This window comes from Pholis gunnellus (assembly GCF_910591455.1).
Source record: "Pholis gunnellus genome assembly, chromosome: 8".
In the NCBI taxonomy this organism is placed as follows: Eukaryota; Metazoa; Chordata; class Actinopteri; order Perciformes; family Pholidae; genus Pholis; species Pholis gunnellus.
Genome location: NC_136534.1, coordinates 19,280,987 through 19,308,843, shown reverse-complemented (window position 1 = coordinate 19,308,843; position 27,857 = coordinate 19,280,987). Strand labels below are relative to the sequence as shown.

The 27,857-nt window shown below is 41.7% G+C and overlaps 2 protein-coding genes across 3 annotated transcripts; both read right to left on the bottom strand.

Moving 5' to 3' along the window:
• Window positions 1–597: 597 nt before the first annotated feature.
• ddx61 (DEAD (Asp-Glu-Ala-Asp) box helicase 61) lies at window positions 598–10,871 on the bottom strand. 2 transcript variants are annotated; one of them, XM_079164571.1, is made up of 13 exons: window positions 10,737–10,871; window positions 9,031–9,854; window positions 8,534–8,597; window positions 8,274–8,378; window positions 7,383–7,512; window positions 6,648–6,794; window positions 5,031–5,125; window positions 4,825–4,947; window positions 4,612–4,740; window positions 3,964–4,144; window positions 3,772–3,873; window positions 3,419–3,637; window positions 598–2,800 (listed from the first exon to the last, which is right to left on the bottom strand). In XM_079164571.1, the coding sequence occupies exons 2-12, from the start codon at window positions 9,186–9,188 to the stop codon at window positions 3,426–3,428; spliced, it is 1,446 nt and encodes a 481-aa protein (XP_079020697.1). In that variant the 5' UTR covers window positions 9,189–9,854; window positions 10,737–10,871; the 3' UTR covers window positions 598–2,800; window positions 3,419–3,425. The 2 variants fall into 2 exon arrangements, with proteins under 2 accessions (XP_079020697.1, XP_079020698.1); XM_079164572.1 differs by having other exon boundaries at window positions 9,031–9,256; window positions 10,737–10,866.
• Window positions 10,872–11,016: 145 nt separating this feature from the next.
• bcl3 (BCL3 transcription coactivator) lies at window positions 11,017–27,552 on the bottom strand. Its single transcript, XM_079165376.1, has 9 exons — window positions 26,772–27,552; window positions 25,989–26,103; window positions 19,270–19,378; window positions 14,218–14,419; window positions 13,306–13,394; window positions 13,109–13,186; window positions 12,554–12,721; window positions 11,949–12,048; window positions 11,017–11,848 (listed from the first exon to the last, which is right to left on the bottom strand). Exons 1-9 carry the CDS (start codon window positions 27,283–27,285, stop codon window positions 11,730–11,732), a joined length of 1,494 nt encoding a protein of 497 aa, XP_079021502.1. The 5' UTR covers window positions 27,286–27,552; the 3' UTR covers window positions 11,017–11,729.
• Between the last annotated feature and the right edge of the window lie 305 nt (window positions 27,553–27,857).

The following is a 27,857-nucleotide window of genomic DNA, read 5'->3' as shown; positions in this document are numbered from 1 at the left end:
TCCACCGATTGGCTAATATGTATGTAATGTCAATCGTGATTGGCTGAACACACAGCTGGGACAGGCCCGTCCTGATGACGTCTCACAGAGTTCATTCGCTTAACATTCATTTCATTCAATCTCCTGCTGAATGACATTCCAAGGGTACACCTGTTTCAGGGTTCATAGTTCATGACTACATGTACAAATCATACCTGTACCACCATATTTTATATACATAAATATAAATAAGCATATGCATTCTGTGGACATTTTTAAGATTAGAGCAGTCAGAGAAACCAAGATTTGAATATATAAACTAATACATAAGCAGTAATCAAATAAAAACTGCATGATCTGTGGTTTCAAACTGGGCCTTTGGTAATTTGGTAGAAAACCTTAACCATACCCAAGTATATGGTCGAAACAGTATTGATTGTTACCATCTGTGTGCGGTTGTCACGACTAGCTCGAAAGCATGGGGTAGAGTTCTCTCTGGTTTGGAAGAAGTGTGGGTTTTACACTAATATCCTGCTTTGTGACAAAGGCTGCTGGCTGGCAGTGTATGAGACTAATTCAATCAACATTTACAAAAATTAAGACAAAAAGGAGGAGGAGTCAAATCAGTTGGAGTTTAATGCATTTCGGGCGCTGGCATCGACACATTTAACAGAAAATTGTTGCCTGTCTGTCTTTCTAGTTGAAGCATCTGGTCATTAAGTCAAAAGATATTCATTTTTCAAGATTACAGTGATGGACCAAAAGGTCTGAAGTTACAGACCCACTGAGAAAATGGTTATTATTGATTGCAGACTGTACTGAGGCTGAAAAATTGGGGAACCAAAACATCAACAAGGGGGGGAAAAAAGTGAAGGAAAAAAACAGAAAGTGGAAAGACGTTTTAAATTTGAAATACATAATCTTCTGTGACATTGTGCTTAAGTCAAGAAGTCCAAGGCAGTAATATAATCTGACAACTCATATATACAATTTGTCATGACAAATTAATTTCTTCCAAATAAGGAGAAACTGAAATCCTGTGTGACTTTAACTGTGCTTTTCCAAAACTGAAACCGATGAGGAATTGTTTGGGGGCCATTTTACCTACAACAAAGTTGGGACAAGAGTCTGGGCAAAGTAAGAAGTTTGACGTTACACTAAGGCACTTTGGAGGGGAGGAGGGACACAGAATCTACATCGACATGACGGAACAAGTTGGCCGGTAACAACATGTAAACCATCGCCAATCTCATCCCGTCACGTTAATGGCTGATAACCTCAAGAAAATGCTGCCTGGTGTTATGGCTTTAAAAAGGGATCAACGTAATTTCACAATTAAATACCGACATTGTCATTATGGGATCTGTGCTTCGACAAAATGCACTACAATGTCACTGACACTACCATCTTTAAATTCGTATTTCCACAGTTAACACTTCAATATAAAAAAAGTAACAATTTCACCATCAGCAGCACTGTTTCAGGCGCTTTACTGGAACACCATAGCAGCCATCTTTTTACCATCGCAAAGAGCAAAGTGGTCATTTTGGTTTCTGAAGCCATCTCTATCCATACTTTTGTAACTCTGTGTCAACTCTTCCAACTTTGGATCCCTTTTAAAGATTGGATGTGTACAATCCGCCCCATTTCACAGCTGCATCCCCAAATGTCAGCATAAAAGTTAGTAAGCAAAAGGTTATCTATAATAAACCTGGAATGATGGCAAAAGTTACAAAAACAACTACACCCAGTGGCCACACTATTAGATACACCTGCTCAATGTCTAAAACAGCTACTAAATAAAAAAACAATTCTGACCAAGCATCTGAATAGAGAAGAAATTTGACTGTGGAATGATTGTTGGTGCTGGCGTCCTGGGATTTCCATACTAGTCTATCCGGTTTACCGGTAACACAAAAAAAAAAAAAAAGAAAAAAAGAAAAAAAAACACCCATGAGTGGCAACTGTGACAACAAAAGTGCCTTGTTAATGAGGGAGGTGAGAGGAGAATGGTTGGACTGGTTCACATTGAAAGGAAGGTGTGCAAATCACTGTGTGTCAGAGCAGAGGTATGCAGACAAAGCGCTGAGGCCAGAGGAGACGGGCACAGCAGATGCATGGATAGATGTCCCATGGCCATGCAGATGACAGGGTCAGAATTTGGTGTAAACATGAATCTAACATTTCAGGCTGGTGGCGGTAGCGTAATGAATGATTTTAACAATATCATTTTTGGCACACTTTTGGCCATTTAATACTAACTGAGCATCATTTAAAAAAGGAATGTTTCCAGCTGCTTTTAAATCCCTGGCATGACAAATTCAGGCTTTCCTTCAGGTGCATCTAATAAAGTAACTACTGAGTGTAGATCTTTGGACAAAAAAGGGGTGAGTTTCTTTTAAGTAATTTGCTCAAAAGACATGTCAGCAGGATGTGCACACTGCCGTGAGCTGGGCTTTGTCCTCCAAGTCTACCTTTGGTTTCACATTTTCATTCTTACAGCAAAGTACAAAGGACGACAAAGTCCATCTATTGTCGAGAGTGGCTGAGTTCAATGACAGACTTAAGCAACAGCCCAAATCACATGTACAGTGACCATCTGTGGCAGAAAGTTCAAATGATTGAAGTTGCAATGAGAAGATACCAGTTTACTAATATATGCACAGACAGAACGGGAGACGATTGTAAACTCAAACTGTAAATGAAAAGAAATCTAAATTAGACCATTTGGGCGTCAAACTGGGAAACAGAAATCCTCCCTTGGAATCTTGTGTCATGCCTTGTCAATACCATGTGACGAATGCCAGGCGCCGCGTTTCTCCTGAAATAAAAGACAAAAGCACAATAAGACATTTCTGAAAGCCACCATGTGAGTGAGTCACTGCTTAAGCAAACCTGCAGAGCAGACAGCAGACTTTGTGCTGATCAGCTCTGTGCAAATCTATGTTGACTGCTGTTTGACAGCCTGACGACAACAGCCCTCCACCTTTTCACCTTTAAAGCCCGCACAACTTTACTTAAGAGGATATTAGCCATTAGCAAGATTGCACTCCACCAAAATGCTCATTCATCTACACACAAACTCGATCTGAACCAGAACGTGAAAATTAAGCTTGGGTTTAAGGCCACCAGTCAGTCCCGTAGCTGCAGTTGAGTAAATAACTAGACCTTGCCCCACCTTCATTGGCCATGGTTAAGGCAGCTTTACACCTTCTAGCCACACAGGGCTGAGCATCAAAACTAAGTACTTATTTTGTGTCAGATGGACAACTTACAATGCTGCTGAAGTGTGACCTGTGTAGACTTTGTACAAGTGTTCAGGAGAGCAGACAACCCTTCTACACTAGATTAGTTGATTTGTGCCCAACAAAACATTTAATGTTACGGTTCATTTTCATGCATGGCGGATTTCTGAGCAATTTAAAAAAAAAAAACTGACCATTCACTCAGATTGCTCCCAGTTCCTTGCTTTTGGCTCCGCCGTCTTCATCCTCTGCATCTGGGTCAACAGAGTGAAACTCTGCCACGTACAGGCTCTTATCGATGCAACTGGGGATGGGCTTAATGTCAGTGACCAGTTGATCCTCGATATTCTTCAGGTTGTAGCGATCTTCTGAAGTGATCAGATTGATAGCCAGACCCAGATGACCGAAGCGCCCTGCGAGAGAAGAGACAGTTTAGCTATTGTACATCATTAGCAGTAGTGTCATGAAGTCAAGCTGCCAGCTTTTGTAAAACAATGCCTATTGTTTAGAGTGAGTATTTATTTTTTAAAAAAAAGGTAACTCTTACCTGATCTTCCAATGCGGTGCAGGTAGGTCTCTGCATTTTTGGGGAAGTCGAAGTTGATGACCACATTTACTGCCTGGATGTCAATTCCCCGAGTGAACAGGTCTACAAGAAAATATACAAGTTGAACTTACTGACCAAAAATACTTCTGATTTCCACTTTATATTTAAAAGCCCTGAACTCCCTTCACCTACCTGTGCAGACCAGGTTTCTGCACAATCCATTCCTGAAGTCATGGAACACACGGTTCCTGTATTCCTGCATCATCTTTGCATGAATGTAGAAGCACGAATAACCCAGTTGGGTGATTTTCTTGGCCAGAAGCTCGACCCTCTGGGTCGAGTTACAGAAGATGATGGACTGATTGATCTGAAGCTGAAATATACAGATTTATGAAAATTGATGACTGAAGGAATAACTTCTCATTTTGTATACCTGCTGTCTCAGGTAGCATGTGGGCTACAGTTTATTTTAAGGCAGCCAAACTGCAGCTTGCATGCTCCATTAGGATAATTTATTTTTATTCCATTGTTATTATATGCAAATGATTGCCCTCATATGAGAGCCAATCTCTTGAATTACAGGAACAAAACTGCACACTTAATAAAATAAAGGACCAATCACAAATGTTATAACTTTACAATATGGATTAAATCCTTGATCACAAAAACAGTTCTATATTGAGATAATATACATATATGATAATATTGTACATTTTCTATCAAACAACTTGTAAAACTTGTCTTTAAACTTTCAACCAGAGAAAGCAGAGTACTGCTTTTCTAGCATGATCTTCTCTTTAACTTTTCCAGGCTCTTAGTTTTAAACTGGTACACACTTACCCGAGAGAACAGTGTGTTGAGACAGTGGACCTTTTGTCTTTCAGTCACGTAGGCATAGTACTGAGTGATGCCCTTCAAGGTCAGCTCCTCCATCAGGTTGATCTCATAAGGCTTCTTCAGGTGCTTGCTCTGGAAGACATTCACAGCATATTATGAAACCAGATTGTTTCATTTTTACCTCTTGTGAACATTATGCCTGTTATGAGTTCTCACCATGAACTTTTGCACACTGATGGGAAACGTGGCAGAGTAAAGCAGAATCTGACGCTCCTTTGGCATGAAGCTGATAATATCTTCTATCAGAACCACAAAGTCCTGGGACAGCAGCTTATCTGCCTGAGGAAAGAGATATATAAAGAAAGGTCATTAAAAACACAATATTGAAAGTGAATTTAGAAATTAAAAAGAGACAAACCTACCTCATCCATCACAATCAATTGGGCCTTATCCATTTTTGCCACACCCTTCTTGATAAGGTCAAGTATCCTGCCTGGTGTAGCAATCACTACATGAACTATTAGGAGAGGAGACGACACAAATGGAAAATTTCAACTGCAAAAAATGTCCCAACAAAAGGTCAACAGAACTTGTAAAAATGATCTTTAAACTGACATTTTCAAAAAGCAAGAGCAGGAAATGGTATTGATCTAATGCAGTGGCGGGCCATCAGGGCCTGCAAAGCCTTCTCTGCTGGCCTAAACAGAATCAAAGTTATAGCTATTTTATAATTTTTCTTAAATACACTACATGCATCATAATTTATAAAGATATTTTTCCCATTATCTGATCTTCTCATTGCACAGCTACTGTCTTCCTCAGTTGCTCTGCTTCCAGTGCAGCTTGTTTTAAGTAGAGCTTTTATCCTATCAGATTTCACCTCTGTGCCTCTAGGTAAGAAGAGAGGCCCCAGGCCTGCAGACTCACCAGTGCCTCCATGTGCAGTTTAAGTGAATGGGGACGATATTGTTGATTGACATAGTCTTCAACCAATCAGATCTTTAGTTTGAGATTCTTAGACGCGCCAGAGCGGCCTGTAGGCCTACAACCAAGTCAGCATTTCTCCAGCTCACTTTGCAGGAGTGAGGTGCCGTGTGTGCTGTGATTGGTCAGTGGGCAAGCACGTGACTATTGTAAAACGAAACTTAACTTGCTAAAACGAAACTCAACTTGCCAGCAGAGCTTAGTTGGAGTTTATTTATTTATTTTTTTACCTAGCTTTGTTTTTTTAGCACTCAACAGCTGAATAAGGAGGAGAAACGGATTTAGTGGCAGAGTTACTGACAACGCCTTTCTCAAGAAAGACATTTCAGGAAAAGCTGGACATGTAAGAAATGGTCAGTCAACGCCACAGCTGGCAGCCCTGACTCAGCCAGGAAAAGGATTTGTATGAACGGTGTTTCTTACTGACCGCGTCGGAGAAGCGTTGCACATTCCATGGTTGGGTTTGGAGCTATGCTACGCTAATCTGAGGACACCATGGCATTTGAAAACTTTTGGAGAGACTCTAGAGGATCTACAACTCAACGAACACTTTCACAGGGAAACATCTCCACAACCGCGGCCCGAATACAACTGAGGATCGACTGTCATCACTGGCTCCATGAATCGAGAAGGACTTCTTACTGGAACTGAAACGATTTACTGGGATTAAACTCTTTAAGTTTCGGTAAGTCACAAACTGCTTCAGTTTTTTTTTACATAGTAACGTTACTACTGTTCATTTGTCTATCGTGTTGTGTTTATGAATAGTATTTGAATGGCTCGTGCTCTTGTGTGGTGGAATGCGTGGATCCGCTGCAGGTTTGCTGGATTGATGAGTCATAATGAGGTTATTAGGAGGTAATTCAACTGTAGTAGGACAGCACAGAAGGCCCAGGTATACAATGCACGGCCCGCCACTGATCTAATGTGCAAAAGAGTCATGACTTCAATGACCAGATAGAAGTATCCCATTAGAATTGCTTCTAGGAGAGAATTATCTACAATCCTCTTTATGGAAAAGTCATTTTCATTATCTTTAATAACTGCACAAGTACCTGTCTCATCAAGACGCATGATGTCATCCCTCAGATTGGTGCCACCCGTGGTAGCCATGACCTTGACACCGCCTAGGTGCTTGCTGAGCTGAATGCTGATCTGGCTCATCTGCAGGGCCAACTCTCTTGTTGGCACCATAACAATAGCTGGATTGAGACAGAAATGGAAAGGATGACCGAATAAATGGTTAAGCATATTACAAAATCTTTAATATAATTTCATAATACAATCAAAGTCAATATTGATGTATCCATCAGACGTCTGCAACTGTTTTAAAATGAGCACTCATCAGGCAGTGGTTGCGTTACACTTTCTTGTTGCCCGTCATTTTGACGGACAGTGTTGTAAAAAATGCCGTCATAATTAGTGGCAGTCATTTAAATTATAAGAGATGGGCTAAAGGCATATCAAATGAAAAAGGGGGCACTCAGATTCTAATCAGATACAAATTTAGCAAACATCTATTCACGGTTCGCTACCTGTCCGTTGTGTGTGTGTGCAGTGTAAAAAAATTAATAGTTTTAATTTTGTTCTGAAGCCTGAACCCGCTCTCTGCTGCCAGACTGGACTTACCAGTCTCTCTGAACGTGGGATTTCCTGATCCTTAAAGCACTCGCTTCAAAAAGGGGAAAATTGCGCTCCATTGCAGTCATTGTTAAAAAAATTCTATCAGTGACAGAAAATAGTCGGGTAACGCGACATCTGCTAATCCGGCAGAGGCAACAGAAACTCACCCTGTATGTGATCCTTCTTCAGGTCTATCCTCTCCAGGAGGGGGATGAGGTAGGCTCCACTTTTTCCTGTGCCATTCTTGGCCCGAGCCAAAATATCTCTGCCAGACAGAGCGATGGGGATGCTTTCCTCCTTTTGGTAGACACACAAGTCCAATCAGTACAATTGGTTAAGTTAAGTTCCTTGGACATGAAATTTATTCGGAAATAAGGCAAATCATAATGAAGAACACCCTTTGGAATCCACAATAGGGCTACGTTGTCATCCCACAATATAACAGTACACACTAGAGGGAAGAGCATCCAAGCTACAGAGTGCCAATGATGTCACACATGCCTACGGTTGCCTACACCCGCTTAAGACCAGGCTACAGGAGGCTGTAAGAGGGGCCCAAAATTCTGGTACAGAAGAATACAAGGTTAGGGGTTCGCGTGTTCAAATGTCAAGAGGAGGAGGATGATGCCTAATGAAGATACCTGAAGTGAATTCCCACATCATTTTGGTGAGTGAAATCTGGAACCATCTCAACTTTGAAACATGGACAGAAGTACTGTTCAGGGTTTTAGTTAGTGCAGTTATAAAATTGTATAATTCTGATTTACAAGAAAGGACTGTGGGTATATTTTATTAAGGCAGCCTCAAGGTGGTCTAGGAAAAGAATTAGCAAAATTAGAATACACGCACAACATGATGGTTCACGCCCTGCACTGAGGCACAGACAGTAACCGACAATTTGCTACAGCCAAAATGGACCGATCATATTTCCGGGCAGAGCCTTTTTTTTCTTAAACTTAGCCATGGGAATGGGACGGGACAGAAGTGAAAATCCACTCCTGTGTCACCCTCTACATCACATAAACAAGAGGGCCGTACGTTCTAATCTCTTCACTTACCTGGACAGGGGACGGTTTCTCCCATCCCATTTCAAAGATTCCCATAAGCAGTTCCCGCTTTAGGCAGTAGTCTTCAAATTCATTTCCCTTAGTTGATGTCACATCCTGGGTGAACAGAGCAGAAACATCAGATTATTGGTCAATAGCATTAAAAGACAACACACTTTTAGCAAGTCTAAAACATGTAAAATTCAAAATGTGGGAAGTGGAGTTATGAACTGTGAATCTGAATAATGTCTGCTAATGTAATGTTACCGTACCGAAGTTCTCATCCTGGTGTCTCTTGGAGGAAGCTCCAGGCACTTCTTCCAGTCATCACCAAACCTAAGTGCAAGAATTAGCATTATGTGTAAATAAATAACACATACATAGACAAAGGAGGGCTCTGAAATTCATTGAGGGCCAAAAACTATTTTTCAAGGTATATTATTCAAAGACCGGAATGCTGGATGGGAAAATACTTATTAATTTTCCTTCACAAGTAACTTAAAATGTACTGGCAACGTCCAATAAAGTGCACAATGGCAAAATAAATCCATGATTCGTAGAGAATTCTATTTTTAAGTTTGTCAAACCGGTTTGTGGTCAGCTTTATTGTACACGACATACCTATTAGAAGCTTTGTTCTCTGGAAGAAAATTAGATTTACATTTTGCAGATCCTTGTATCAAGCAGTCATGCTACAGAAGTGTTTATCTGACAGATAAAACTAACATTTGTTTCAATGCAGGATTGAGAAAATTGAACTGGATCTTACTTGATGCCCCCACTGCTCTGAGGAATGCTGGTCCTTTTCTGGAGGGCATTGGGCTGTTGGGCAGTCGGAAGGAGTCCCGTCTGTCCTCTGAGCTGCCCATTTGCTGGTTTGTTCAATCCGAGCATTGGTGCGGGGTTTGCTGTCCTTGCAGTAGCCATGGGTTCAACACATTAACTGGCAATTTTCCTCAATGTGTTATGTTTTCCTCGTTTTCACCGATGTTCTGCTTAATGCACCAGTGTGTAAAAAAATAAAAACTTTTTTCCTTTCTCTATTTTTAAAGAATGTATTTTGTACACAATCTGACGTTCAAACCTCTTGAAAAGAAGAGGTCTGCGTATGAATTCTGTCTATTTACAAGACAACTCTCCAAAAAAGGGAGAAATTAACATTCATATGAATAAATAAATCAAATGCGAGACCAAAACATAGTCTTTTCTTTCAAAAACGGTTTGAAGGAGTACTCTTATCCTTGCTGTAATGATGATCCAGATTTTCTTTTTGTGCTCTTTTAAGTATTTTGGATTTATAAGTCCAAGTGCTATGTTTACACATTCAAAATGGCCAGTAGTAAAATAACTTCTGCTTGGTCACAACTCAGACTCTTATGATTTGTTCCTTTGACATCAAAAAAAATCCACAAAAGGTCTTGCTGTGGCTCAAAAAGAGTCCCTCTGGCAATTTTGCTTTTTTAGATGGATAGTCCACTATAAATGTCTGTGGTTATCTTGCTCCGGTTTCCTTCACTTCTGCAGCAAAAAGGGAGATGACAGTCTGCAAAGTGCTTTGGGAATTGCCGATCAACAAAAAAATATCCAGGTTACCTGCCAGGAAATAAGCAAACAATCGTGGGCGGCAATTACAAAGCTTTAAAAAAAACAACAGGTCACTTAACAATGACGAACCCAGACTAAAGCTACTGGATATTAATTACAAACATTTCAGATGTGTGCGCATTAGCAGCGGCTCTCTTTGATAAGCTGGAGCAAAAGCTAACGTTAGACCGCAAACTGGTTTTAAAAGTAGCGACATTACAGTGTGACACGGTGGAGTCAACAGTATAATTTTGACATGAAAAGCAATTCAAACAACTGAACTAGTGCGGCTTTGTTGTGATATCATGGGTACCAGCTAAACTAATGCTAACTGGAGCTAAAGTAACTATTAAAAGCTAAGAACTCGAACCAACTGACGGACCAAGTTGTATTGAAAGTTAGCTCGTTAACGTTAGCCACTGCACTTTTTCGTAACCTCGTTGAACAAAACACAAAGTAATGCCAACCACCAGGATGTTGTCCCATGGGCATCTACTTCCATGAACACTTTATTGCCAACGTCGATAACAAAGTTAGCTTAAAGTAAATGAATTAGTAACGTCAAGTTACGCCAGTAAATGGCGTTAAAACTTTATGCATAGCAACGTGGCTTTGACCGTCCAGCTAGCATGCTAATACCAACGTACGGTCTAGCTCCCGTGTGTAAAAAGGACCGCAATTCAAACTTTTAATCGAGAAACGATGTGCGCAAAGGAAGCCTGTCTGCATCCATTAAGTTCGCAACCGTTATTTAAACACTTGTATTTATCCCAACCAAACGATTGAGTTAGCATGCTAGTGTTAGCTTAGCCAAGCTGTGTTAACACAGGCTACACGGTAAATCAATAAGCATAATAATTGACTCTTAAGCAACACGGAGACAAATGTTACCTTTACTTTGCAACGTCGACCGTTAGTCTTCCCCGCTGTGCCGTTGCTTAACGTTTCATCGGCAATTTAATTGAGTTTGGTAAACACTCGCTGTTTCGAGAAATCCACCGAGTTTTCACTCTTTTGTCTCTTCTTTCGGAATATTGACAATTCAACATGGCCGCGCGCTCGTTTTTGGGCTGGTTGTTTGCTCCGAAGGACCTCCCACTGACCAATCACAACACTGCTTTCAAATTCGCAAACGTTGCTGCGGGATAAACGGACAACATCCAGACAAAAGTGAATCTGTTGGAAACATTTTATGTAAAAAATAATATATCAACAACTTTTGACAGTGATAAAATAACACACACGTGCGCACAGGCACTTATGCACACGAACATCTGAAAGGTACTGTGGACATAGATTATTAAAAAAAATGGCACAAAGAAGGAAATTAACTGTGCAATATTAAGCGGGTCAAGTTACATGGCCCAGTCTTATTGTAAGCAGACTGGAATTTTAAGAGACTTAAGGTTTATATTTGTTGCCCTTCACATCCTGCCATCTCTCTACAGTCCTCTATACAAAAAAAAGAATTAAAGGGAGTCAGAGTTCACTGAGCTTAGGCCCATGCTCATCATTTACTGACTTTCCTTTATGTTCAGCCTCGATTGCATGTACAGTAGTGGCACATTTCTGTTGCTTCATAGTTGCATATGGGGAAATCCAGCAGTAGCTTGTCAGTTGCTAGTTTGGTCCCAGTCACAACAGCAACTGGATGAGCAGGGAAGTAGCAGGCAGGCACTCTGTCCAGGCACCTAAACCCAAGGAGGGATGCATGTCTTTGCATGGAATCCAGGAAAAGAAGGCCAGCTTGTAGGGAATTCAGGTCTCAGATGCAGTCATCCCATTAGCTGTACATTCTTTTGTGTGTCCTTGTGGGCATTGAAGTCTTTTTTTTGGTTCGTTGTGTGGAGGTAGTTGCAAATTGCACTCAACAATAACTGTGAGCTAGTAGAATGGAAATACAAGCGTAGATGGAGTCTTTGGAGAATGGGAAGTGCTATGATGAGGGGTGTGTGGTGTAGTCAAAGGTGAACAACCACGACTGTGGTTGGGAGATGGGGACCCTAAAGTGGAAGCAAAGACTACAACTTAGTACAAATGCAAGAATCACAATATGTATCTGATTGTACCAGCCTGAGTGTGAACATGTGTGCATATGCTTACCATTATCTGTAAAGCTACTCCCATGTGGTGAGACAGACACACAGTGTTGATCTTGAGCTCTAATCTGATTGGAGCCTCTCCCTCGCAACACATCTGCTATCTGCAAAACATTTACAGTTGCTTACAGACTTGTATGCATGACCTAAAATGAATGTCACAGTGATCTATAAAAAGATGACTCTTTAGTCAAACAATAATGTAATATTGGTGGAGAAAAAACTGCACCATTTAGGTCTGTCCTCTAGAGGGAAGGATACACACATTTACTTTTCATTTCCAACCATTTCTTCCTACTATTCCAACCAGAGCTGAGTCAAGTAGATTTTGCAATTGTTTGCATTTGTTTGGTGGGAATGTCCATATTTCCGAATTTCCTTCGTAAAAATGACAGTGAGTGATTCAAAATTTGGACAATCACAAGGTACTTGTTCATTCTCAATTTGGCAACCTTTTGGTGTTCACTGTTTTCTCGACACTATCTGAATTGTCCTGAAGCAGCAACTCACAACCATAGAAAATGGCAAAACAAACAATACTGTAAGAATGGAATTTTTGCATGGTCTGTGTTATTCTGGATGTTTTTTTTCTGTCAGCCTTTCGCTCACTTTCTTGTTCTTGGCCACCATCACAGGGGTGTCATTATGGTAGTTCTTGAGGCTGCTGTCAGCTCCACTCTTCAGCAGCAGCCGCGCCGTGTCCACCTGACCTCGGCCACAGGCGCTGTGCAGGGCTGTGTTCCCACTGTATGACTGGCTGTTGACATCACAGCCTCTCTGCAAGAGAAAAACAAGAAGTTGAGACAGATGTGATTCATAAAGAAAGCCAAAAGAAACGCATCGAAAGTGAAACAGAAGATAGATCCATTGAGAGGGTGAGTTAGATCAGATAGGAGAGAGGAAGAAGAGACAATGCTTTAAAAGGAGAGATTAAGAAAAGAGAAAAGATAATTCTGTCCATGTACAACACATCAGCTCTGATAAAAGAGCTAAATTATGACTATTTTGCTCCAATTCTTTGAAGGTCTTATCTTTAAGCTAGAAAAGAATGGGAAACTTAGTATGCAGCTTATGAGCTAGAAAGAGAAAACCAGAGTTATCAAATAGAGCCGAGTCACAACCCTTCTCTCCCCTCCTTCCTCCCTGCCCACACGCCCTCATTACCTCAATGAGGAAGTGGACCATGTCTGCGTTATTGCTCTCCACTGCGTGCATGAGAGGACTCTGGCCACTCTTGATGTCCTGATTAGAGAGACAAAAAGCACCATGGGAAAAGTCAGAGGATGCACATACCGTAAATGTCAAATTTGTGATGTTGTGAAACTTAGTCAGTGCTGAGTCAGTGAAGCACATGGACTGACCATAGCATTGATGTCAGCGCCTGCATCCAGCAGCATTCTGGCCAAATCTGTCTGGCCACGCAGCACCGCCAGATGGAGAGGGCTCAAACCTGAGAACGGTGACAAAGCAGAACCTGAGTTTCACAGTGAGCATATGCAAATACACACAGACACATACAGCGTGCGCAAATTGTGAATGCATATACACACTCCTGCCTGAAACTGTTTGTACATACACTAACTCAACACACAGTATAAACTCTCAGAGACATAGGCAGTATATGGCACATTTTCCACACAAATGCAAAGTAGCGGTTTATTAACGGATGTCACATGAGAAGTACAGAATAGGAAATTTAAAACAAACAAATAACTGACAGCACAGGATGCTAGGGCAAGTAATCTTCTGTACCCAGAAACCCAATAAAAATGTCTCCTGTGCTGTGACATCACAGGCATACGATGTAGATGTGGGAATGTGACTAAACTACACCACAGAGGAAGGACATGTCCTCTGCTCTTCCCGCCCACACACCCAAAAACAACCAACCCCACGAACACCCAAAAACAACCAACCCTGAACAAGAGTTCACATCCCCCAACAAACTAGTAAAGTAGTGGTTGTTCACCTATTTCACCATTTTACTACTTGCAAGTGTATTTTAAATTACTCTACATCAACGTGTCGGCAATATCTAGATGTAAATCAAAACTGGGTCACAAACACAAGGAGTAAATGAGAAAAAGGCAGCTGACATTTTTTTTTATTTCATAAAAGTCAGCAATGCTGAGACAATGTCTATTTATTATATTCAGATCAAGCGCTCTTCATTTGATAATGACTTTGCTTGTGTTCACATCCTCAATCTTTCCTTGTCAAGAACAACTTCAATACAGCAGACGAAGGTGCTTCTTCTGTAGACTACAACTTACCCTCATAGTTTCTGATCTCCAAGTATGTGGAGGATTGGGAGAGAGAAAGCACTACGGACAGACAGTCACGCTGGTCATATTCGCAGCAGAGGTGGAGCGCTGTTTGGCCGTTACGGTCCAAGGCAGCAGGGTCGGCCCCATCTCTCAACAAAGCCTCCACCATGTTCGCCTGCTGGGTGATCACTGCCAGATGAAGGGGAGTCTGAGGGGGAGGATGAGAGCAAAAGTGACAGTTTAGACAAGCCAGTGTATTCAGGTACATAACCACAAAAGGCAGTATATTGTCTCTCAAAATAGTTTCACACTAGTGTGAAACTACACTCAAAGTCATCATCCCTCTGTCTTGAGATAAATAGATTTCTTACCCTTTATAGATGCCATTATTTCAAAACAAGTAGCTATTATAGTGTCAAGGTTCTGAATGAAAATGCTCATCTAATAGTGAAATCCCAGATCCTGATTTCCACCAAATGTAATGAGGTGGTTGCTACCCCAAGAATCTTTTCTTGATAATCTCCACATTGCAAATACAATGAAGGAACTGAGTTAAATAAGAAGATATCCCTGATGTATGTATGGTGAACATGAAGCAATGAGCCAGGAGACAGTTAGCTTAGCTGAAAAGACAGCGAGCCTGGCTCTATCTGAGGATAACCAAATCTGCCTACCAGCCCCTCTCATTAACACGGCATATCTTGTTATACAGTATGTCGGATTATTCCTGGGCTCTGTGCCGATAGGTGTGATTTTGTTACCTCTGGACAGAGTCATCACTGTTTCCAATCGTTATGCTAAACTAAACCAGCAGCTGGCTGTAGCTGCATATTTACTATTCAGCAAGAAAGCCAAGTTGTTGAGATATTCTGCTGCCAGACAGAGAGACGAAGTAAGAGTTTTAAAATCATAATATCCATGGTGAAAATAATGAATAACAGACAGGAAAAAATGACATGCTATGCATTTACAAAATCTTCTCAATCATCACCACATTCTTGCAAGTGCGGTTGGAGGAAGAGCGTTAGCATTTCTAGGAAAGGCCTTTCCTCCATCTCTAACCTGTTCTACGGGTTAAAGGTCAGAGACACAATAGGAACTATGCCCGTAAGAACAGTCCAACGCCTTATATAAATAAACAAGGGACCATGTCTGGTTTGATTATCGTTACTACATGATATCAGGCGATCATGAGGTGCAGGCACATGTGCTCCATGCCTATTCCCACATATACACAAACACACCTAACACGTACATGCACGTACGCAATGCCGATATTTATAGTTGTCAGCAATCAAATCAAATTCCAAAAAGTAGCTGACTGGAAAAGACAAATGACAACAATCAAAGCAGGAGACTGTATGATTAATTATAATTTAGAAGGAACCTGTTCTGAGAGACAAACAGCCTGCAAGTACAGGAAAAACTAAAATGACACAGTTCACCAGGCGTTTGCCTGGATGAATCTACTAAGTGCTGAATGAGTTCACTTGAGCAATCTAGGATGTTCCTTTGGGTGAGATCAGCATGTATCATCCTGTTGGTAATTATATCAACTCTGGCCAGGGAGGGCACTGACAACCTTCCATTCAAATTAAGCAATGCAATATTTTAGTCATAAAAGGAAGTTTTCTAAACTGGAGTTTTTAGTTGCTTTTGAGGTTACACAATAAACGCAACAATCAGGAACAAATTGTGGCTCCAAGTTTCTCTTTTGCTATACTGTTACTGTACGTGTGTGTGTGTGTGTGTGCTGTGGGTTTGTTCCAGTAAAGACTATTAAAAAAAAAGTAGTCTTGGAGTGTCTTCGTGGAATTCCTACAGTGTTTCAATGCCATGTGTTCCTCCCCTCAGCTCCTGTTTCCCTGAATCCTGTGACTCACACACACACATACGGATTAAAAAAAACACACACACATTCATATTCCCATGGAAATGTACTTCCCATAATCAGTCATTGTGAAAAGCTGTACTACAATTTTGACCCCACACAGCACTGAAGAAATGTGTGTGGTAAAATCCTCTTCAATGATTTCCAGAACTTTTAAGGCCTTCAAAATAGACCTCTTAGAGCTGGCAGAGTCTAGCTGTGGCTTCCTGTAAAGGATTTTAGAGTGACTAAAACAAAAATCCAGCAAGATAAGAGGAAGGGAGTGAGGGGGGTGCAGGGCGGAGAGACGGAGGAATGAGGAAGAAACGGAAGCAGCAGAGGGGAGTCCAGGGGAAAGACGGGATAACAAGGGAAAATCCCTTCTCTTTCCCCTGGGTCTGTCCCTGCACACTTGCATTCCTGCAAAATAAGCGGATCAACATGAAGGAGATAAAAAGATGATAGGAGAATTCTGGGCATGAAGACCAGCCCCGGGCTGTATGCCGTGCCAAACACAAAGAAGGGTGCAAGGCAACACTAAGAGACAGACTATTCTTCTGTAGTGAACACTAGCAAGCCTTTTGCACAAATAAACATCACACGCTTTTACGTCAGTGTTGTTGACAGTTATAGCATCAGCCAGTTCGTCAGTTATGGTTACAAACCCTAAATTCTCATAAGGTATGTGCAGCGAGAGATATGAAAAAAGACTGTATAGACACGAGACAGAGACAGACAGCACGAGAGAGCGAGAGAGAGAGAGAGAGAGAGAGAGTCAGAGACACACGCACGGTAAGGGAAAGTCCCTGTAAACTACCCTCTGAACCAAGGTATGTTGAGAAACAGCCCAAAGCGGGGGGGGGGGGGGGGGGGGTCATGTGACTTCTCGGAAATAAAGCACACACAAACACACACACACAGATGTCTCGCTAGTGCACACACCCTCGCACTAAATTTAAAAAAAGATGGCATGTTACCAACATGCACGTAAACAAACTGACATGAACAAAAGATTTCCACAATACAGTGAATGTGTCTTTTGAGAGGCGATTATTGAATTAATGTAGATCACATGCATTCTGCATTGTAGAAGTTAAATGCATTTTAGTGGATGTCTTTAATCTAAAGCACATGACCATTAGTGCGTGTTTTAGTGTGGGTGGCCCCTGGGGATTCAGTCCCCAAGCCCCACTAGTGTCAGTGCCACACATTACACCATCAGCTGTGGGGTGAGCAGCAAAAAGTTGTCTACTATAGTGTGTGTTTGTGCAGCCACACTGATAGCATGACCAGTGTGGGAGTATCAAACAGCGGTCTCTACCATTACAGTAGTTTGTGGAGTGGAAGGCAAATCAACTGCAGACACTTGCAGTATTGTTCATGGTACTGATAGTAACACTCTGTCAAAAAGTTCCATATTGAAAACCACAGAAACTCAGGATTTGTCATCAATATTGGAAAAGCTGTATTTTTATTTTGTTGTCTTTGGGAAGTTGGCCAATGCCAGAAAACATGTTCAGGTCTGTCTGGCAAACTTAATGTTTTGAAAAATAAAAAGTTCCCGTTTGAAGTCTGTTCTATATGCCTGATATTCAGTTAAAACCACACAATCTGTTAGGCAAATGAGTGTGACGAGACCTGTGCCAAAAAATCTCCCTTTTTGGTTATAAATGCATGTGACATAATATCTGAGTGAGTGTGTCAAAAGAGTGTTTGTGTGTGTGTGTGTGTGTGTGTGTGTGTGTGTGTGTGTGTGTGTGTGTGTGTGTTGCGTGCATGCATTTTCTTACACAGGGTAGACACAGGATATTAAAAAACCTATGCTGTCAAGCCTCAGCGATGAGGAAAGACAACAACTGATGATAGCACCAGCGTTATTTCTGGTAAGCGAGCCTGTGGTGTCCTGTGTGGTGTGAAACCCCAGCCATGAGAACTAAAGCTCTGCTCGGCTCAGGTGCTTTCTCTGCTGGAGGATGAAAAAAAGAAAGCTGGTAGAATGCAGAGCAGGAGGGCGAGGAGGTGGAGACAACAGAGGGAGGAGTGTTGGCTTAAGGCCAGTGCTTGGGACAGCCCTAGATTGGGAAACACTCAAAGACAATTCCTTGTTCACATTCCAGTAAAGTACAATGTAGTTTATCCCTTATAAGAAAGATGAGTCACCTCAATGAAAGTTCATTGAGTACATTTGTCCATTAAAATATGTATAGTGTAAATAGTCAAAGTTGCCCTGGAGTGTAAGTCAGACTCTTAATATGCAAAAACAATCTAAGTATGTGCTGGAATATGAGTTAAAAGTGACATGTTTGCATCTTATGTCATTTAATTTTTCCAGCCTGTTAATTTGTTTTTAGTTGAGGCAAAATAATGAGATGTGAGTGCAGGGTTCAGGAGTGTTCACGGGAGTCACAATTTGCTCAGCTTGAATCTTGGCTGTCTCCTCTGAATTTCACAACATGGTAAACCCAACATGCAAACCCTGAAAATCCCTATCTACAGGGAAACTGAACACCATGTGCAAAACAGAACGAAACGCTGGAAAACACATGTAGTCCTTCTCGGCATTTGCATTGTTTTGGCTTGTGGCAAGTACAGGTGAAGAAACCAGGAAGGGTGAGTTCCACTGCATGACTGTCACCCGCCATAACTGTAAGAGTATGCAATAACGTAGTGCAAGGCAAGGAGGAAACCAAGGCACTTCCTCTTTCATTCTTTTCCATGTTACTGTTATCAGAAGGGTGAGGCAGCAGGGGAATGTGTTTTACATGCTGTGATCGTCGGGGCTGAAAAGCCCATCACCTTTCTATTCTATGTCTATCTTTCATCATGTTATACTGACTGACGCTGAGCCCTCTTTCATATGTGTTATGAAATGGTAAATGTATTGCGCTTTTCTAGTCTTCCGACCATTCAATGCGCTTTAACCCTACATGTCGTTCACCCATTCACACTCATTCATACACTGATGGCAGGGGCTACATGCAAGGTGCCACCTGCCTATCAGGACTCTAACTAACCATTCATACGCATTCACACACCACAGGCTTGGGGTTAAGTGTCTTGCCCAAGGACACGTGTCGACACGGACTAGCCGGGGATCGAAGCGGCGATCCTCTGATTTGAACTGAAACCTTTAAAAAAATATTTCTGTGCATTGGATGGCTGCCACATTTTCCCTCATTTTTTTTTACCTGACGGAGGTTATTGTAGACATCAAGGCCTCTGCGAGCCCTCAGCAGTAGATGGATCAGTTTGCAGACGAGGGCCAACTCCTCCTGTACCACTGCTATGTGGAGAGCCCTGTAATGAATACAACAACAATAAAAACAGTTGAAATCTAAATGCTGAAGACGATTACAAAGGGTGTTTAACTGGGTCACAGGTTCATGACATTGTGGCCAACTGACACTTAACTTCTTGGCTTAAGTAGAAAAGTCCTGATCTGATAACAACTCAGAACCTACACTTTACGTGTGTGTGATATATAGATAAAGACACTTTATATACATGAATGCAATAATCTCCACAATGGCATGGCATTTAAGTTCAGCACTATTTGTTGATCTTTTTGCTTAAAACTTACGTCTGTGCACTGTTAAACTCAGTGCACTTTAAGTAAAATTTCTTTTAAAGAGCGTAATTTGTCAAATTATCTGATCAGCTATTAAACTATTGCTTTAAATAAATATAGTCTTCATTATTCATTTGGGATAACCATTTGGGATGGCCTTTAAATCTAACCTGTGAAGGACTTTTGTCAAAAGTAACAATTCTACTTTAAAAACACAACAACTTTATAACAATTGTCATATACAGGTACATCTCTCTCTGTATTCAACCCATCTGCTATTATGCACCCAGGGAGCAACTTGGTTTAGTGTCTCTCTCAAGGACACTTCAACATGGTAATTGGTAAATGGACTTGCATTTATAGAGCACCTTTCTAGGTTTCCAGTCACTCAAAGCGTTGCAATACATGTCAACTTTCAGGACATGCGGACTGGAGGAGACAGGGATCAAACCGCCAACCCTGTATTTAAAGGACGAGCCGCTCTACCCACTAAACTGCCCCTAACTTGAAAAAGAAAACTTGATCTAAATTATCCCAGAAACAGTTGTACCGAGGAGCTTCACAGTTAGACTCACAGGCATGACTCACACCACCCTTATCACAGCCTTATCAAGATTAAAGGGAAACCACTATCTGTGGTCTCTACGTGAAGCGAAAGAACAAACGCAGGCCAAAGTTTAGGACAGGGAAAAGCAGAAAACCAAGCAGAGGGAGGGGCATACTGTAGAAAAACGTAACTCAGTTTTTCACATTTTTCTTTTTCAAGAAAGCAACTTCCAGTAAGAGCCATACTGATTTAATGTCACTTCCTGTTGTCAGCAACAATGGCAGCATTCTTTATCTCGCTCTGTGTGCTGTGAAATCCTGCCTTTAAGCGGTATGGTTTCTGACAGGGACTTTCTGAAGGTTCACTCAGTCAACTTCATCCAAAGGATAGGTCCCATTCAGACATACAGTACAATCATGGTACAGGAAGCAGGGGAGCTTCTTGAGAAGCTAAAAGCACCCTTGCATAGAATTTGAGGTCAGAAAACAAGTTCTTACAGTGACAAAATCACTTGCAACACTTCCTCTCAGCAATGTGTCCCACTGACGTGAAGTCATTGATGACACTAATATCCTGCCTGAATAGATATAGATGAAAGACCTCTTTGAGCAAACAACAGACACTCTTCAGCAACACTTTTCTGCGCATTTTATTAAAACTGGTGTGTGTTCAAGGAATCTATCTATCTACCTTATTACAGTATCACATTACTCGAATGATTTCTTCCAACCACATATAAACCAAACAGCTTACATAATCTCTAGTCACAGTGGAAATTATTTGACAACTTGATGAAGGCAAGTATGAACAGAATAATGCCTTTGATCTGTTAAACTAAAGGATAAACATGTGCCAACATTCACTTGGTGGTTGCAGGAAAAAACAGTAAAGCTCTACTATGTACTCCCAAAAAGTGAATGCAAATCGTGGATAAACTGTGCGTGCATGTGTACAAACATGCATAATTGCTAACGAATGAGCCAGCATGGACACCAACTCTCAAACTAAATGGTCCTGTGCAAGAGCAGGTTGAAACTGCAACTGCAATAAACAATCAGATGATTTACGAACAGCAGAAAAAGCAGAACTGTATTGGAAAGGGAGTAAGCACAGTGGTTCTTTCCTCAGCTGGTCCCTGTTCCTGTAACTGAGCTATGAATAGTGAACAAATCTGTATTAAAAAAGATCTATTTATAATATGTACTGTACATTACATGCTATCATCACCTATTAGTTGCCTTAAAAATCCCCTGCAGTGTCACAGCAGGAGTGACCAATCCAGTTACAGCTTATCCACAGTCAGATATAGTTATTCATCTCTCTCAGCATTGAGCTCAACTAATGTGTCAATAGTTGCCTTAATAAAGGTAAAAAGCGACGTTCTCTCTTGTTATACACTACTCTATCTGCATCCATCTCTTTCTCTTTCCTCTCAAGATGAAACTGTACTGTTTCTAGTTCCTGGAAGTGGGGCAGACCACAGCCCCAGATAAACCCAGGCACAGCGGCACTGACGTAGACAGGAGTCCTGAGCCTACCGCATTAACACTGACAGTCCCAACTGTGTGTGCGTGTGTGTGCGTGTGTGCGTGTGTGTGTGTGCGTAAGATAGAGAGAGAGAGAGAAAAAAAGAGAAGGCAGCACCATGTGGTATCCTGTTTGGTGTGGATGGTGAGAACGTAGCCAAACTGAATGATCCGACTGAAGCCTAACATAACCTGTGGTCTGAGGACCAGCTGAGCAATGAGGTGATGTGTCAGTGTGTGGGAATAGTAAACAAAAGAGAAGCAGAGACGTACGACAGTCCAAAAACAAGAAATGATCGTCACGAAGAATAATGCTACATCCATATTTTGTTTTGTGGGATCTTTTTTTCTTTATTTTTTCTTTCTTTCCAGAGCATTTCTACATTCATTATAAGGTTCACATCTAACTGTCAAAAGTCATCACAGTGCAAAAGTCAGTCAAAGAGGTAATGAGTGAGTAAGTGAGTGAGTGAGTAAGTGAGTGAGTGTGTGATGCACCTCTGAAGCTCCTATAAAGTAACTACTTGAGCTCAATGCTTGGATGATATAGAATATTGAACGTTATTCTGTGCAAATACCAGGTTGTCAACGTCAACAGAAAACTTGGGCTTGCAACGGTAGTCCAAGACACAATCTCACAGATAGCGTGGACTCACGTTCACTCTCTCATACTACATTCGAGCAGTGTTTGACGACAGTGAAACAGGTCGGAGGACTGTGGACCCAGGTCATATAGCATAGTGACACATTCACACCATAAGCAAACACTGTCTTTTCCTACGTTGTTGCTTCAGTGTGAACAGGGGATACGTGTCTGGCTGTGGGACTCAGTTCTAACATGAACAGAAAAATATAAAATGCTAAATAAGAGAAAGAAAAAAAGAGATACATCTCTGGGGACAAGTTGACGTGTTGATGAATTTAGAGAATATCTTAGCGCAAGCTCAGTTTTTTGCCGGTGTAGAGTGTTTCATGCTAGTGGCGTGGCTCTACGGATGCTAATGTAAGTAATTCTATTGGTACACCACTTTGGTCCTGACTGAAATATCACAAGAATTTGACGGGTTGCCATGGAATTTGGCACGGATAGCTACGGTACCCAGAGGATAAATCATAATGACTTTTGTGATCCCCTGACTTTTCCTTTAGCACCTTGAGGTCGACAGAATGAGCTATTATAACCTTTTCGTCCAATTCTTGTTTCTTTGGGAAATACCTAAAAACTACATTTCCATCGACTTCAACTGTTCTTATGATTTAGTGCCAATTAGCAAATATTAGCATGCTAACTCGATGGTTAACATGTTAAACATGTCCTGCTTAACATCAGCATGTTAGCGCTGTAACTGTAACCATTTTGCCATGCCTACATAATATGCATTTAATTGACAGCATGCATCTAGCCTCACAGTACCCCTGGTGTGACTGTAGACTTTTCTGAAACAAAAAGCTGAAGGTTTATATCTGGACCAGGGCATGTGCAGAATCAAAATACTGTAAAAATACAAAAACAAAGTATTGGGTCTACACGTCATAGTAATTTGAAATGATCTAAGTCTACAATTACAATATTGACGCAGTGAATGTGTTTACGTGACAGTTTCAGTGATCAGAGCATTGCCAAACTGCAAGCAGATAATGGTGTTATTGTGCAGGTATATGGACCGACTGACTGGAAGCATGTAGGAATAAATTAGTACGAGCTGTAAGGCAATCAACACATACGCACATTTCACATTATATGTATTCAAATGATAGCGAGGATAAGCAAGTGACACATAACAGAAATGGAGAGAGAGGGAGAGAGAGAGAGAGAGAGAGCGATGAAGCTGATAAAAGAAAGCGGTAAATGAGGAAGTAAGGAGCGGATGTTTGGGTTTTTTGAGACCATTCATTTAAAAACACAGAGAAGAAAAGAGAGAAAGACAGAAACACCTGAGAAAAACCGCAATCGTGTTTAAAAACTGAGCACTCACTGGTTTTCCCGACACTAAGGGGCTCAGAGGCGCTGAGAACAGACTATGAACAGCCCATTGACGTAAGAGTAGGCGCATGCTCGCTGTCACTTACATTATGCATACGCGCACGCACACACACATGTACACACAGGCAGTGTGAAGGGGGGCTGAGAATGTTTCTTTCTGCAGAATTCACACTAAGTTTCAAACAACCACAAAGTAGGTACTACACAAGCCAGCCAAGGTCTCAACTGCATTAGAAAAGAGGGTTAGCTTTTGTGAAGATTCTCTGCACTGCAGCTATGTTGCATTGAGTCACCACTAATAAGATAAAGTTCATGTCGGTTTTGGTTTTGTGTCTGCACTGCAAGTGAAGGTGAAAAATAAAAACTGGTATAGGGTGGCAAAAGCCACACTGTCAAATACATGTATATATTCAGACTAAACATTTAAAAAGTACTTTTTATCATGGCTATTGCGAGAGTCACCATGCATTGCATTTTTCTTATTCCCGGGCCACTATCTGTTAATGGTGTATGTGTCACAGTGATTATGAGTCTCTGAAGCAGATATGGGACAATAAGCAGCTGTGACATGTCACGGGACTTACGGCTCCGCTACATGTTGGTCATCACACGTTTGTTCCGATTGGATGCAAATAATGCTGACGCTTGAATGCTTGGACATACTATGTTTACAGTCATATGACTCTGTGTGTGTGTGTGTGTGTGTGTGTGTGTGTGTGTGTGTGTGTGTGTGTGTGTTCTCATATGAGTTTGACATTTCAGTTTGTGTGTGGGAGGGTGGGTGTTAAAACTTTAGACAAAGTAAAGTAACCATGCGTTAAAGTTAAATATTTGCATTAACAGTCTCGACAACTCCTCCAGTGTCATCTACGGTGTTCTCATTCTCAACCCCCCATCCTACAACCTGAGATACTTCAAATGAAAGGTTGGTTAAGACACACACTAACACATACATGCAATGCCTATTCATTCAAGAAGCTCTGATTCAAGTGCTACAGATTCCAGGCTGTTGTGTTAGATCAAAGTCTCCATTGCCACTTAGCGAATCATTCCTGGTCGACACTGAACCAGTTTCAGTTACAGGAAGTGAAACAGCAGTAAAGAATTTAGGTGGATGAAGTGGGAGGTTGACTGTACCTGTTCAATATGCAGAACCAGGTGAGTCACAGAGTGCATAACAAATAATCTAAGATGATATTACAGGCATCTCACGAACCACATCCAGGTTGCGCAACACCGAAAGATTTGTTTATGAGGTAAGACCGTTAGGCGTCGTCTGGGTCCAGCCCTGTGAATCGTTTTGACGGATTGACTTGTTATTTATGTTACCAATTTCATTCACTTATATTCACTATTAACGAAAATGGTATTGGTTGCCCTTTGAGAAGAGAGGTCAAGTAGTGAAAGTGTCAGGCCCCCAGAGAGCGGATCTGCATTGACTGGCAAGGAGCTTCCATGCAGACTGAAATGTCACAGGACTTCTTCATTCAGGACATTTTAACATGTCACAGTAGGAAAAGCTGAGGTGTGAATGATAAGAATTAACGATGATGGTTACTGGGTCCTGACACATTACAATCATTTCGCAGACGCTTTTATCCAAAGCGACTTGCAATTCAGGTTCTATCACATTTCTGGAGCTGTTTTGGGGTTAAGTGTCTTGCTCAAGGACACATCGACATGCGACTAGCGGAGCCGGAGTCGGGGAACGAATCGCCGACCCTCTGATTGAAGGACGGCCGTGCTATCCAGTTAGCCACAGTCGCCCACGATTGCCCATGATATTGTGCTTTGCTGGTTCAGTGTTCCACTGGGATGGCTTACTGGGACATGGTTAACTGCAACAAGCTAAAATGTCTGCTGTGGTAAAGGCCTATTGGTTCACAAATTTGAGAATGCAGCTCTACAGAAAGATATATGATTCATGTATCGTGTTCCAAGAAGTTAACTATATATTGTATGTTAAATTTAGGATATAAATCTCAATCAAACTCTTGGTCTCTACAGGTGTAGTTGTGAGCTGGACGAAAGAAAATGACAATGAATGCTCTAAATCTGATGGAAATCCTATGAAAGTTTATGACTGTAGTAAGTTTTCAGATCTGAGAATTGTGCCAAGTTTCGACTGTCAACAGCCATCTGACTAAAATACACTAATTATAGAAATGAATAAGTTGTAGTTGTATGAATCACAGCAATCTTTTAAGCTTACTGTATGCATACGTGACTTGGATATGTGACATAACTTACAACCAAAGCCAGTTTCAAAGATATTAACATACGTGTCTCCGTCTTCATCTTGGCGTGTAGCCAGAGAAATACCAGTCCGCAGGCTTTCGGCTTGGTGGGCCAGAGGGTGGTTCAACTCGGGGACAGGTGGCAAACAGTACAGTGGACCTGCGCAGGAATGACACAGAAAGAGAGAGATGGAAATAAAAGACATAAAAGGTGGAAGAGAGGAAGAGGAAAATGAGAAAATGATTAAGATACATATACAAATGAAAAGGCTGCCCTGACAAACAAGTCATTTTTTGTAATATGGAAGTGTGCAACTGTGCATGTAGGTGCGTATGCGTAGTATTCAGTTATGAGTTGACCCAGTGAACTACTTAATCAGTGCAGGAGAATAGCTGACGGGACATTTTCTCATTGATTCAGCAGCTGCTGCTGCATCTACTCCACTGTATTTTCTTCTACCTGTGACACACTGGTGACCAAATGTATTGAAGAAGGGGGGGGTGGTAATACAAAAAATATATATTTATACCAAAAACAAATCTTTAGAGAGTCCCTACAGGTTGTGCCATGATCTGCCTTTGACAGCTACATTTTGTCTTTAACTTAGTCTCACCATTCAACAGGACCCTCTATCTATGCACATGTCCCACTCTGATTATTTCGTCCATATAATAACGATTTTCTTAGAAATCACATAGCCCACTTCAGATGAGTACTTTGTAGAACTCAAAGCAAAACGTTGTGGTGTAACAAAAAAATTCAATAAAGTAACAAGTTATTGGGTAGGTACTCGGGTAATACACTGAATGTTGGTCAGTAACGCTTACCGTAATCAAGCGGGTGCAGGAAGCGAATGGGATATCCATCTGGACTCTGCCCTGCCTCTTCTACCCGGCTGAGCGTTACTGGTGCTGCGTCGACCCTGCTTTCATTCGCGGCTCTTTCCAAACGAGCGGTAAACCTCTCTCGTAATGTGAAGTCCGCATCTACTGCAGGAGAAAGGCGATCTCCGCTTTCTGGTAAAACCGCTGACTGCGTTTGGGTCTCCGGCACGACAATAATCGGGCGTTTCCTAAAAGGCAGCCTGTAGGAAGAATTGTCCGCTGGCCGTTTACGAGCAGCGCCGGCTTCTGGGTCCGGTGCGCTTCTGACCGCGGGGCAGCGTATTTCCAATCTGTCTTTTCCTGTGCACGCTGAAGGTGCAGGTGAGCCCTTAGCGCGACCTTTGCAGTCCGGAGTCCTCGACCCGGGGCTCCCACGCTCTCGGTTAGTGGTGCGCAGATCCAGTGGCGCGGTGGCAACCGACTGGTGGTCACCGTTCATGGTAATGTTCCTCGGCATCAACTGGGGACGAGGCGCTCAGGATCGGAAGAAGTGTCAGGTGGGTGCGCGTGAAGAAAACTTCTCGACGTTCAGTGACAGTTTGGTGGTGGGATCAGTCCAATCCAAAGTGGCCAATAGTGCGCTTTTTTCCCATCCCCACGAAATCAAATGGGCAGCGATCAAATCATCAATCTGTTTCCTTTTGTGTCACTGGTGTATTTAAGATAAGCGTTCAAAGTAATTGACTCTTACGCAAATGTCTTTTCGAAGAAGAGCCAATAGAAGTTTGGTTTAGATAATGTGTATCCCAGCGCACCTAACAACTGCAGGTAGTGTGCAGCAGCTGCGATAGCGCTGATCTGCTTTTAATGAGTGCGGTGCTTTCCCTCTAAGCGCTGTAATCGCTCTGTTTCGGTTTGAGGGCAAATTAAACTGAGTGAAGGAGGGCAAAGAGAAAACACTTCGTTGAATTCAAAATAATTTCTGCATTTCCGACCTCTTTCACATCTGTCTGCTTTGCATGCAAGTTGAAAACATCTAATACTGAATTTCTGAAGAAGTTCAAGGATCGATGCTTTTCTCGGTTCGGA

Excerpts from the sequence above, each read along its gene's own strand:
- bcl3 (XM_079165376.1), bottom strand. The coding sequence starts at position 27,285 with ATGCCGAGGAACATTACCATGAACGGTGACCACCAGTCGGTTGCCACC. Across the intron at positions 26,104-26,771 it reads CCTGCACCCGCTTGATTACG|GTCCACTGTACTGTTTGCCA; the intron begins GTAAGCGTTACT and ends ATTCCTGCGCAG. Across the intron at positions 12,722-13,108 it reads TGGTCCACTTCCTCATTGAG|AGAGGCTGTGATGTCAACAG; the intron begins GTAATGAGGGCG and ends TTTCTCTTGCAG.
- ddx61 (XM_079164571.1), bottom strand. The coding sequence starts at position 9,188 with ATGGCTACTGCAAGGACAGCAAACCCCGCACCAATGCTCGGATTGAAC. Across the intron at positions 4,948-5,030 it reads AATTGATTGTGATGGATGAG|GCAGATAAGCTGCTGTCCCA; the intron begins GTAGGTTTGTCT and ends CTCTTTCCTCAG. Across the intron at positions 4,145-4,611 it reads TCAACACACTGTTCTCTCGG|CTTCAGATCAATCAGTCCAT; the intron begins GTAAGTGTGTAC and ends TGTATATTTCAG.